Source organism: Vulpes vulpes, chromosome 10 (genome assembly GCF_048418805.1).
Source record: "Vulpes vulpes isolate BD-2025 chromosome 10, VulVul3, whole genome shotgun sequence".
NCBI lineage: Eukaryota > Metazoa > Chordata > Mammalia > Carnivora > Canidae > Vulpes > Vulpes vulpes.
In genome coordinates, this window is record NC_132789.1 from 20,409,250 (window position 1) to 20,422,023 (window position 12,774).

Here is a 12,774-nt window from a genome sequence, read left to right on the forward strand (position 1 = left end):
CACAAAAGAAAATCTCAACAGAACTGAGAAATCCAGAGGTACAGTGACTTTCAGGCATGGTTGGTTCCAGATGCTCAATACAGATATTTCTGTTTCTTCTGCTCTTGCCTCTGGTTGCCTCTGTGATGGTTTCATTCTCAAGGAGGCCCTTCCTATGCAGTGGCAGAAATGGATCCCAGCAGCCACTGCCCTACATCCCTCTGGTTTAGGAACTCGAGCAGAGAAAAGAGTGTGTATTTCCCTATGGTTCCAGCAAAAATCCTGGGGCTCATTCTCATTGGCTCAGGTTGGATCACAAGACCACCTCTTACCCCATGACTGTGACTCCAGCCTGAGTCCTGTACTGGGTAGAATCAGCCCCATCCAAACCATAGGGACAGAGAGTTGGGGAGAGAGTGACCCCAAAACTGGATAGGAGAAGTGGCAGTATGGGTGGAAACAGTAGTACTCCAGAGTCCCCTTGATTGGCTGGTTTTAACCTGTACCCTACAGGTAATGAGCTGTGTTCCTCCAGGAAACGTGGGTTCTGTGTGGTCTTTCTTCAGTGTCCTCTTTCTCCACCTGCAGGGCTCCCCTGAAGCTTCTCTGTGACAACATGAAATACCAGATCCTTTCCAGAGCCTTCTACGGATGTGCGTATTGACATTATTCGCCATTGTGGTCTATGGGTGTGATTTTTTAAAAAGATTTTATTTATTTATTCATGAGAGACACAGAGAGAGAGGCAGAGACACAGGCAGAAGGAAAAGCACTGGAAGCCTGATGTGGAACTTATCCCAGGACCCCAGGATCGTGACCTGAGCCAAAGGCAGATGCTCAACCACTGAGCCACCCAGGTGTCCCTATGGGCGTGTTTACTGGATGCCTATCACAAGGCAGCAGTATCAGGAGAAGGACCCTGCCTTTGGCACGTGAACCTTGGCTCCTCTATTTCCTAGATGCATCTAGTTATAGTGAAGTTTGGTGGATTTGCCTGAGCCTCAACTTCCTCAACCAAAGATTGGGGATAAATTTTATCTCTGGGTGCTAAGAGAGGGCAGCAAATGATGGGGCTTCTCAGTGGCAGAGGTTTAGTTAATCGCCATTGTATCCCCAGTACCCACTTAGAGGATCTGTTTTCAGAATTAAATGAGAAGCATGTATAAATCCCCTGGTACCTAGCATTACACATCAAAAATGCTCAGTAAAAGTCAGTTCCCCTCACCTGTGGGCAGAAGCAGAAGAGTAAGGAGAAGTTAAAAATCAAAACTTAAATAGAGGAATTCTGATGATTTCCATTTAACACATGAGGAAACTAAGGCAGAAAGAGGCAAGTGACTTATCCAGGGTCACACAGCTAATCCGGGACAGCTGGGACTCAGGCCTGCCTGATCACAAAGGCTGTTTTTTTACTCTACTATACTGATTCTTAGCACATTTTATTTCCCCAGCCTCCCAGCCTAGATGGGGGTATATATACCATGTGTATTTTCATGGATTCCAGGACAGTGTTAATACGTCCTACATGGGCCTGGGGAATAACAGTACCCACTGGTGTGCCCAACCACCTGGAGAGGCAAGGCAGCCTGAGCTCCCAAGATCAAGGTTATTACATGTTCTGTTATCACCCCTCCCCATTGCCTAATGGAGGGCCTGGTGTGGAGCAGGCCTGGGATGAGTATTTATGGGACCCAAGTGGAAGAGCTTCCTGATGGAAGGGTTGGGGGGGGGGTCAAGATGGATCTTGAACATTATCACATTCAATGACTAACCCCTGATGGTGGTTGAGAGGCCAGGTTCTGGGGCTGTGCAGCTTGGGTTCAAATCCCAACTCTGTACTTCCTAGCAGTGTGACCTGGGCAAGAGACACGGCAGCCTTGCCTCAGTTTCCCCATCTATAAGGTGGAAAAGATAGGAGTACTTGTTTCATATGGTTGTCATGAGAATTTAATAAGTTAAGTGTGTGAGCTCTGAGCAGCTCCCTGGCGCATGGTATGTGCTTGTATAAGGGTTAGCCATATCTTTCTCCCTCTTCCTCCCTTTCCCCTCCTCGCTCTTCCCCCCCTTCCTTTCCCCCTCCCCCTCCTTCCTCCTATCTCCCCATCTCTTCTTTATCCCCTCTTTCTTCCCCTTCTCCCCTTCCTTTACCTCTTCCCCCTCCTCTCCCTCATTCCTGACAGGGGTGAGTCCTCAGGCTCCAGAAGGCCAGGGTCCTCTCTGGGAGTTGCTAAGGGAGAGCCAGAGGGAGGGGGCACAGTCAGAGCAAACACAGGCTGGCATTTGGTGAGTGCCTCCTGTATACCAGGTGCTGTGCCCTCCAGGTGCCCAGGGCGGAGCAGGTGAAGGGTGGTGGGTTGGCGGGCATTTCTTCAAGAGTTCAGGGCCATCTTTGAAAGCAAACTGGGTGCATCTCCCAGGGCTTTCTTTATCCAGCTGCTCTCTGAACAAGAGTCGTCCACCTCTGCCATTCCCCTCTCTTGGGATGAATTAGAGGCATGCAGAGGCACAGAGAGCCTGTGGGGTCACTGGCTCCCTGCCACCCCTTTCCCTGCCTCCTGTCCATAGATTAAATGCCTTGGCTTCCAGTAGAGGAGGTAATGTCACCCTGGCCCAGTCTGAGAAAGGTGATTAGATGTCCTCAGGCTCACACAACTCTCAACAAGTGATTTTGCCCCTCAGAGCCCCTTCCTCGCCAAGAAGGGAGGGATGATGGGACTTTTCTAGGTCATGAGGGTTCACTAGGATTGCAGGTGAGACAAGGCAAGGGGGGTGAATGGTGGATGATGGCACTTTCCCTTCCTCCCTCCACCAGGGCTTGCCTACTGCAGACACCTGTCCACTGTGAGGACCCACCTGTCAGCCCTGGTCAATCACATGATCGTGTCTCCAGACTCACCCTGTGATGCTGGGCATGGGCTGACGGCCAGGATCTGGGAGCAGTACCTTCAGGATAGCACAGTAAGTATTGGCTTGGCTTGGCCTGCCCTGAGGCAGAGCCTGTGGGGGGACCATCTTGTCATCTGAGCAGTAGACCCACCTGCTTGTGGGGGCTCAAGGCTCTTATGACACCTTTGGGTTCTACAAACCCAACCTGAACGCCCCTCTTTTCTTGAAAGTTCAAGACCCACAACCTGCTTCTGCCTGTAGGAGTGAGGATCAAGGAGGATGGAAAGTACACATGCTCGCCTGGAAGGAGTAAGAATGAACCTGTCACCAAGCGTTTATTAAGCACCAGCTGTATGCTTGGTGCTATGGGAGGTGCTGTGAGTCCTCAGCAGGAAGAGACTTACAGTCCAGTTGAACTACTTAGAATGATGAAAGTAGCTAAGTCAGAGGAGGCAGTGGGGCGGAGAAAAGCCCACCACCATCCAGAACTCTTCCATCTCTGCCTCGGGGCCTGAGAATCCTCCCATTAGATATTTCACCTGGAGACAGATTTCTAAGATTTTCTTATTAGAAGCCGAATGTCCCTAACAAGGAAGATGTTCATGTTTGAAAAAAGGTTCATGGTCGAATAGTTTGGGTAATGAAATGAGTTAGCTCTTCTGAATCCTGTAGAACTTCCTAGAACCTTGGCTAGGGGATTACGCTTGTCGCTCTCAAGAAATTGGGGGGCTGCGGTGTGGGTGTGGGAGAGCATATGGAACAGCCCCTCAAATTGGGCTATAGGGACCTTTGTTGAAAAAGTACCTCCCGGGGATCCCTGGGTGGCTCAGTGGTTTAGCGCCTGCCTTTGGCGATCCTGGAGTCCCGGGATCGAGTCCCGCGTTGGGCTCCCAGCATGGAGCCTGCTTCTCCCTCTGCCTGTGTCTCTGCCTCTCTCTCTCTCTATCATGAATAAATAAATAAATCTTTAAAAAAAAAAAAAAAAAAAAGAAAAAGTACCTCCCATGGCTGGTGGAAGACCATCATTTTTTTTTAAAGGTGATTTCTTTTTTAAGGATTTATTTATTTATTCATGCGAGACACACAGAGAGAGAGAGAGGCAGAGACACAGGCAGAGGGAGGAGCAGGCTCCATGCATGGAGCCAGACGCGGGACTCGATCCCGGATCCCAGGATCATGACCCGAGCCAAAGGCAGATGCCCAACCCCTGAGCCACCCAGGCATCCCCAGAAGCCATTTTGATAGACACTGGTTTAACCACTGCCAGGAGCAGACATTCAGAAGAGATACCTATTTCCTCCACATGGGATATGAATGCAGTGGCTCAGTCCACTGGGTGCCTTCCCACCCGAGTCCTGGGGAGGGCCAAGCTGAGGAGCACCTGGGTCAGGCTGGCTTCCTCATGCTGGGGAAAGGTACTATTCTGTGTATTAATTTGGGAATGCTGGAGGACTTTGGGAAAAACAAGCTGGTTCCCAAACCTGGAGAAGCAAAAGGGTTGTTTGACTTTTTTTTTTTTCCCCCAAAATAGCTATTTTTCTAAACGACAGAAGGAATGCCTACTTAACTGTGATAACTCAAACAATGAAGAATGCAGGTGTATAGAACAAAAATTGTTTACATATCTTTTTTTTCTGCCACAGTGCTCTCATTCTGATCCCCTGAGTTAATGATAATGTCAGTTACATAGAGGCCCTGCCATATATTTCCTGTGCTTTATACATCCATAGATATATTTGTAATTCTTATTTTTTTAAATGAAGTGACATTATATTTGTATTTTAAGCAACAACTTCATTTTATATCCAAGATGTCTTTCAGATCTCTAGGTGAAATATTGAATGCTAGATCCTTAGCACCTCATAGATGAGTAGCCCATAATTTATTTAAATCTTCCCCTAATGATAGACATCTGGGCTCTTTCTTCTCTTATTTTTTTTTTCTTCTCTTAAAAATTACTTTGAACAATGCTTCAGTCGACATCTTTATACACACATATCATTCTGACTAGTGCTTTTATTTCAAGGGTAGATTCCTAGAAATAAAATTGATTGATATGCATTTAAAATTTGAATAGATACACTAGCTTACTTTCTCAAAAAAAATCATAATGTTCATAATCCCTGGCAGCCTAGGAGAGTGCACATTTCTTGAGGAATTCAAAAGATTTATAGACTTCTAGGCTCCACTCCAACTTTACTAATTTAGCATCTCTGGGAGTGGAGCCCAAGAATTTATATTTTTTGAAAGTTCCCCAAATGCTTCTAGTGCTCTCTGCAGTTTGAGAGGCACTAGTCTAAGGACAAATTGGTTGAAAAAGTAAAGTAGGGATCCCTGGGTGGCGCAGCGGTTTGGCGCCTGCCTTTGGCCCAGAGCGCGATCCTGGCGACCCAGGATCGAATCCCACATCGGGCTCCCGGTGCATGGAGCCTACTTCTCCCTTTGCCTGTGTCTCTGCCTCTTTCTCTCTCTCTCTCTCTCTGTGACTATCATAAATAAATAAAAAAATTAAAAAAAAAGTAAAGTAGCCAAAAATGAATATTTTTTGTCTAATGCTTTTACAGTCCTTTCACAAACTGGCTGTATTTTTACCCTTCTTGGTTGCATTGTTGTATTAGGGTGGCCTGAGCTGCAGTAACAGATGGTCCCCACTATTTCAGTTGCTTGACACCATGGAGTGTATTTCTTGCTCACTGAAGAGTCCTGGGTAGGGATTCCTGGAGTGAGCATCTGTCCTCCCACCAGAGGTTCAGGGGTCTTTCTTTCAGTCTTGTGGCTCCAGGATCCTCCAGGGGCTCATGGTCATCTGCCTCTAGGTTGCAGAGGGGAAATGCAGAGTCTGAAGGGAGTACACCTGCTTCTTCAAGCTCTGGCTTGGAAATGACTTCTATCACATCCTGTCACATCCCATTGGCCAGCACCTAGTCACATGGCCACATCTAACTGCAAGGGAGGCTGGAAATGGAGTCCACCTGTGGGCTCCAGGACCCAAGCAGGTGGATTTTTGATGAAGAGTTTATAGCCTCAGCCACCAATAGTCCTCTGATTTTAAACAGCTTTGACAAGGATGTCTGCAGAACACAAATTAAAATTTCCAACAAAAACGAAGAGTGGTTGGTTTTGCCATTATTGTTGAGTATATCTAAGATGGGCATTAATATGTAGAATCAGTGGGACGCCTGGCTGGCCCAGTCAGTAGAACATGTGACTCTTGATCTCAGGGTTGTGAGTTCAAGTCCCATGTTGGACATAGAGCTTACTTTAAAACATGTGAAGTAATGCTTGTAATTTTAGAATGTAAAGTAAGAAGATAGGAGGACACAGAACCCTACTTCCCTTCAGAGTAGCTTTCCAGCAGTCATTGGTACTTTTCTTTTTTTTTTTTTTAAGATTTTATTTATTTATTAATGAGAGACACACAGAGAGAGAGAGAGAGAGAGAGAGAGAGAGAGGGGCAGAGACACAGGCACAGGGAGAAGCAGGCTCCATGCAGGGAGCCTGACATGGGACTCGATCCCAGGTCTCTGGGATCAGGCCCTGGGCCAAAGGCAGGCACCAAACCACTGAGCCACCCAGGGATCCCTCATTGGTACTTTCCATACACACACACATGAACACCTAGGACCTGCTGGTCCCCTATCATGACTAATTATAACTCCAAAGCCTTTGCCTGAAAATGAATTTTTAAAAAGAGGGCAAGTCTATTTGACAGTACAGCAGACAGTTGTTAAAGTCATCCTAGTGTACACAGAAGTTATTAGTGCATGAAGAACCAGCTGGAAATGTTCATTTTGGATTGATTTGCTTTTAAACAATTTTCTTTGAGCTGTGTCAAGACTAGTAATTTTGAGATGATGTTGCCATATCAACACAATGTGCAAAATTGACTAAAAGTTAAGTAGAAATGTTAATTCATTCTGTACTGACCTTTTGGAGTTTTTTGCAAACAAATGGGCTCACACTAGATATGTTCTGCACCTTGCTTTTTTTTTTCCCCACTTAACATTACACTTTGAACATCTTTCTGCATAAGTTCTCATGGATGCTCCTCCTGTCCTTTCTACTCTTTCTTGGTTTTTCCTATGTAGGGATACATTGTTCCCCCATCAGCGGGCAGTTGGGGGCTTTCCCAAATGATGCCATGATGGCTTTGCTTATTCACACCATGATCTCTAAAGGCCAGATCTGAGGAGTGGGCCTGCCAGGTCACAGAGTCCACCTTCTGGTTTTCTGTTAACCAAACCCTTTACTTCCTCCCACTTACCACAGAGATATGAGGAGCAGGAGCTGCTACGCCTCATCTACTATGGGGGCATCCAGCCAGAGATCCGCAAGGCCGTATGGCCCTTCCTCCTAGGCCACTACCAGTTCGGGATGACAGAAACAGAAAGGAAGGAGGTTGGTTGCCCCCAGTGGGCAGTGGGGTCTTTGGCAACAAAAGGAGCCAGGTACTGTGGGGCTGGGTGTGCTCTGGTTCTGTATTGGACCAAGATGGGGTACGGGGATGTGGGGGAACAGGAAGCTCTAGAGCGGTGCTTTCCAGTAGAAATACAATGCAAGCCCCAGATGCCATTGTTTAAATTTTTATTTTGAGATAATTATAGATTCACATACTTACAGGTAATAGTACAGAAGGATCTCATGTATCCTTTATCCAGTTTTTCCCAGTGGTAGCATCTTACAAAACTACAATACAATATATCAACCAAGGCATTGATATTTGTCTGTGTCTCTGTGTGTGTGTTGTACATGTGAGTGTATCTGTGTGTAGGTTTGTATATCACCACCGCAGTCAACATATTAAACATCTCCGGTGCTACCAGGGTCCTTGTGTTGCCCTGTTGTTAGCCACACCTCCCAGCCTAACACCTGGCAATAGCCAGTCTAGTCTGTTCTTCATTCCTGCAATTTTGTCATTTCAACAATGTTGTGTAAGTGGAATGTGGTATGCAACCTTTTGGGATTGACTTTTTCACTCAGCATAATCCTCTGGTAATCTGTCCTTTTTTTCTTTTTAATTTTCTTTATTTATTCATGAGAGATGCAGAGAGAGAGGCAGAGACACACGTAGAAGGAGAAGCAGGCTCCATGCAGGAGCCTGACGTGGGACTCGATCCCGGGACTCCAGGATCGTGCCCTGGGCCGAAGGCAGGTGCTAAACCGCTGAGCCACCCAGGGATCCCCTAATCTATCCTTCTTATGGCTAAGAGTTCTGTGCTGTTCCATGACCTGGGTATGTCACAGGTTGACTATCCACCTGTTGGTGGAGAGGTGGGTTGTTTCCCAGTTTGGACTATTACAAATAAAGTTACAGTGAACATTCATGTTTTTGTGGGAGCGTAAATCGTCCTTAAGTGCTCAGGAGTATAATTGCTGGGATACACGCTGTGAATGCTTAGTTTTGGAAGAAACTGAAGCTTTTGCAGTGGCTGAGCCATTTCATACTCCCGCCAGCAATATTGGAGTGATCCACACCTGAATCTGCCCTGGGGTTTTAGTCTCACTGCTGTGTTTTATGTTAGCCACTCAGGTGTAAATGACATTTCATTGTGGTTTTAATTTGCATCTCCCAAATAGTCAGTGATATCAAACATCTTTGCACATGCTTACTTCCTACCTGTGTATCTTTGGTGAAGTGTCTGTTCGCATCTTTTGTCCATTCTCTAGCTGAATTGTTTGGGTTTTTACCGTTGCATTTGAGAGTTCTTTATATATTCTAGATACTCCTTCTTTTTTGGATAAATGGCTTGCAGATATTTTCTCCCGGTCTATGTCTTGTCTTTTCATTCTCTTAATGAGATCTTCTGCAGAACAAATTTCTAAATTTTTGATGAGGTTCAGTTGATCAATATTTCCTCATATACATTGTGCTTTTGGTGTCAAGTCTAAGAACATTTTTGCTTAGCCCTAGGTCCCGAAGATAATTCTCCTGTGTTTCTTTTCTCAAAGTTTTATAGTTGTACATTTTACCTTTAAGTCTGTAACCCATTTTGAGTTCATTTTTGTATAGAGTGAGTGGTTTAGGTCAAGGTTCATTTTTTGGCCTGTGATGTCCAGTAGCTCCAGCACCATTTGACAGAAAGGCTATCCTTCCTCCATTGAATTGCTTTGGTGTCCTTGTCAGCAATCAGATGGTCATATTAGTGTGGATTTTTCATTCTGTTCCGTTGATCTAATCCCACTCTGCAATGAGTAATCCTCAACTGATACCTACACTGGAGCACATATGTTAATCTTAAATGTTTAGCTAATGTTTTATTTTTTTTTTTTTTTTTTAAATTTTTTAATTATTTATTTTTGATAGTCATACAGAGAGAGAGAGAGAGAGGCAGAGACACAGGCAGAGGGAGAAGCAGGCTCCATGCACCGGGAGCCCGATGTGGGACTCGATCCCGGGTCTCCAGGATCGCGCCCTGGGCCAAAGGCAGGCGCCAAACCGCTGCGCCACCCAGGGATCCCCCTTAGCTAATGTTTTAATAGTCCCATTTTGAAAAGTAGAAAGAAACAGATGCCCTATATTAAATATTTTAAAATGATTAGTTCACGAGAAGTTGCAAAAAGTGCAATTGAGAGGCCATGCCATACCCATCACTTGGCTTTCCCCAATAGAAACGTCTCCTAGAGCAGTGGGGCATTATCAAAACCAGGATGTTAGCATCAGCATACCGCTGGCTCCACTACAGACCCCACTAAGATTTCACCAAGTGCTGCATTAGCTCCTGTGTATGAGTGTGTGTGTGTGGGGGGGGGGGGGGGGGGGAGGTCCTAAATCATTTCATCAAGATGAAATTAATTTTAGCAATATGTTTTATATTTAACCCAACATATCGTATCCAATATATTACCATTTCAGGGTATAATCCACATAAAAATTATTGAGATATTCTACATTTTTTTTTATTCATACTAAGTTCAAAACATGGCATTTTACATTCCATATCCAAGTACCACCTGTGCTATTATATATTTGTCAGTAAATTGACTCACTGTGAATATCGTCTATTGATTTATTTTTAAAGATTTATTTATTTATTGATGAGAGACACAGATTGAGAGAGAGAGGCAGAGACATAGGCAGAGGAAGAAGCAGACTCCTCCTTGCCGGGAGCCCGATGTGGGACTTGATCCTGGATCCTGGGATGATGGCCTGAGCTGAAGGCAGGTGCCCAACCACTGAGCCACCCAGATGTCCCAGTATAGTTTATTTAAAAAGATATTTTACACTGAGGAGGGCACTTGATGGGATGAGCACTGGGTGTTATACTATATGTTGGCAAATTGAATTTAAATTTAAAAATATATTTAAAAATAAATAAATATTTTATATCCCTGCCATCAATGGAAAACTGACCATAAAAATAAATAGGATATGACAAAAGGTTGTAATTCATTTCCACATAAATGCTGTAGCCTACCTTAGGACTGCTCTCTCTTTGTTAAAAAGGGGATTATGAAGGGTTATAGGAGGTGTTCAAGACACTATAGCACCAGTCTGACGTTTCCCATAATCCTAGAAGTTAAAGGGGAGCTGAAGATAGAAATCGCACTGTGATTCTGTATAAGAACCCATGCCAGTGAACGATGATCTAAAATCATCCCAGGGATAGCATGAGGCCTCTACCATGCTTCACCCTCTGCCTGCTGGGCTCCTGGCAAACAGGAACATTGTTCTGGGGGTACCAGGCCCTGTGCTCGGGACCAGAGACCCAGCAGTGCATTAGACGAGGTCCTTGCCAGTTTAGTGGGGGTTGTGCGGAGTCACATGGAGGGGGCAAACCCAGGGGTTTTAAGAGCTCCTAGGAGGCACCTCTGCCGAAGGCTCCCTGCTTGATTTCTAGGCAATTGGGATGAGAAAGGGCCTCTGGAAAGAGGGGCGGGCAGCAAGAGCAAAGCCTGGAGACAGGTGCATGATGCTGTGTGCAGGTATCTGTGTAGGTTTGTGTGGGGAGGGGTAGGAAGTGTGTGGTGGTGGAGAACATAAAGGACAGGAGGGTGGGGGCCACAGTGAGAGGTGGGGCTGGTGAGGAGGCTGCCAAGGGGTAAATGTATAGGAGGGGCCAAGCTCGGACAAACAGGCACTGGGAAGGATGCTATTGGGGTCATCCTGGTGCAGGGTCGTGGAAACCTAGCTTAGGAAAGCAGTGGGAAATCGGAGAAGGACAAACAGTGTATGTTCTCATTCATTTGGGGAATATAAATAATAGTGAAAGGGAATATAAAGGAAGGGAGAAGAAATGTTGGGAAATATCAGGAAGGGAGACAGAACATAAAGACTCCTAACTCGGGGAAACAAACTAGGGGTGGTGGAAGGGGAGGAGGGCGGGTGTTGGAGGGGAATGGGTGACAGGCACTGAGGTGGACACTTGACGGGATGAGCACTGGGTGTTTTTCTGTATGTTGGTAAATTGAACACCAATAAAAATTAATTAAAAAAAAAAAAGGAAAGGAGTGGGAACGCGGAGGTGTGCTGGGCTGAACCTTCTGGTGGTCAGTGAGTGGGAGGACAGGCCTTGGGGCTTGGGGTAGCCTTGGGGCTACCTTGAGCCTCTCTCTGGAAGCCCTGAATAACTAAAGGATTCCCCACCGCTCCAAGCCCAGGCACGGGGCAGGCTCCCTGCCCTCTCTCTTCCCCTTTGTACCCGTCCACATCCTTACTTAGATCAGACTGTCTGCCCCCATTTATGCCCAGAGGCCTGGCAAACACAGAGCCTGTTACCTGGGCCATGTATCAGGAGCAACGCAAGCTTTTCTCCTGTCTGCTGACACAGCACAAGAAAAATACTTGAAATCTGTAGCCCTGCTATAAGGCTGCTGCTGGAGTAAGGGGAGACGTTGGTTTTGTTCATCCTTGTATTCTCAGCACCTGGCCCCACATTGGGGACATGGGAGGCCCTCAGTACATGTGTGGAGGGAGTGGATGGATGAATGGAGTGGGGAATTCTGCTCGTCTTGTTTTCCCTATGCCTAGCGTGGTACCTAGCGCATAGTAGGTGCTTCCCGAATTATGGGTAAATGAGTGGACAAGGAAGGAGAGAAGGAAGGTAATAAGAAAGGAAAGAAACTTCCTTTGTCCAGTCCACCTTCAGTACCCTCCAGACTTAGTATACTGCCTGGCAGAGAGTAGAAGCTCCACAGATTTTTTTTTAATTTTTATTTATTTATGATAGTCACACAGAGAGAGAGAGAGAGAGAGGCAGAGACATAGGCAGAGGGAGAAGCAGGCTCCATGCACCAAGAGCCCGAAGTGGGATTCAATCCCGGGTCTCCAGGATAGCGCCCTGGGCCAAAGGCAGGCGCTAAACCGCTGCGCCACCCAGGGATCCCGCTCCACAGATACTTGAATGTGTATGTGAATGAATGAATTGATGGATGGATGGATGGATGGATGGATGGATGGATGGATGAATATAAGGGAGGAAGCAAACACTGAAAGAGAGAAGTAGCCTCACACATTTGTGTATCCCTAGGGCCTAGCCAGCGCCCTGCACATAGTAGGTGTTCAGTCAGTGTCCATTGGATGTCCATGAATGATGGCTGGGTGTCTCCAGGGCTGAGGGCCCCAGGTCAGAGCCAGCGTCCTCTTTTGGGTTGGGCTGGCCCTCCTCCAGGGTGATGTTGCCTCTGTCCCGGCAGGTGGATGAGCAGATTCACGCGTGCTATGCACAGACCATGGCTGAATGGCTGGGCTGCGAGGCAATCGTGCGGCAGAGGGAGCGGGAGTCCCATGCAGCTGCCTTGGCTAAATGCTCATCAGGGGCCAGCCTGGACAGCCACCTGCACCGGATGATGCACCGGGACTCCACCATCAGCAATGAGGTGATGCGCACCACACATCTGGGAGCACGGGGGGTGATTAAGGCCGGAATCCCCTCTGTTTAGTTGTTGCAGGGATGGTGATGGCTGGGCATC

The 12,774-nt window shown here is 46.6% G+C and overlaps 1 protein-coding gene across 6 annotated transcripts in view; it reads left to right on the forward strand.

The window, feature by feature from the left end:
- Positions 1 to 12,774, forward strand: part of SGSM1 (small G protein signaling modulator 1) — a 93,410-nt gene that overhangs the window by 61,246 nt on the left and 19,390 nt on the right. For 5 of the 6 annotated variants that reach the window (XM_072725197.1, XM_072725200.1, XM_072725198.1 and 2 more), the window contains 4 exons: positions 568 to 632; positions 2,792 to 2,937; positions 7,135 to 7,263; positions 12,499 to 12,681. In XM_072725197.1, the coding sequence (XP_072581298.1) occupies positions 568 to 632; positions 2,792 to 2,937; positions 7,135 to 7,263; positions 12,499 to 12,681 (523 nt within the window). The remainder of the gene's footprint in view (positions 1 to 567; positions 633 to 2,791; positions 2,938 to 7,134; positions 7,264 to 12,498; positions 12,682 to 12,774) is intronic. The other variant, XM_072725203.1, reaches the window with a different exon arrangement.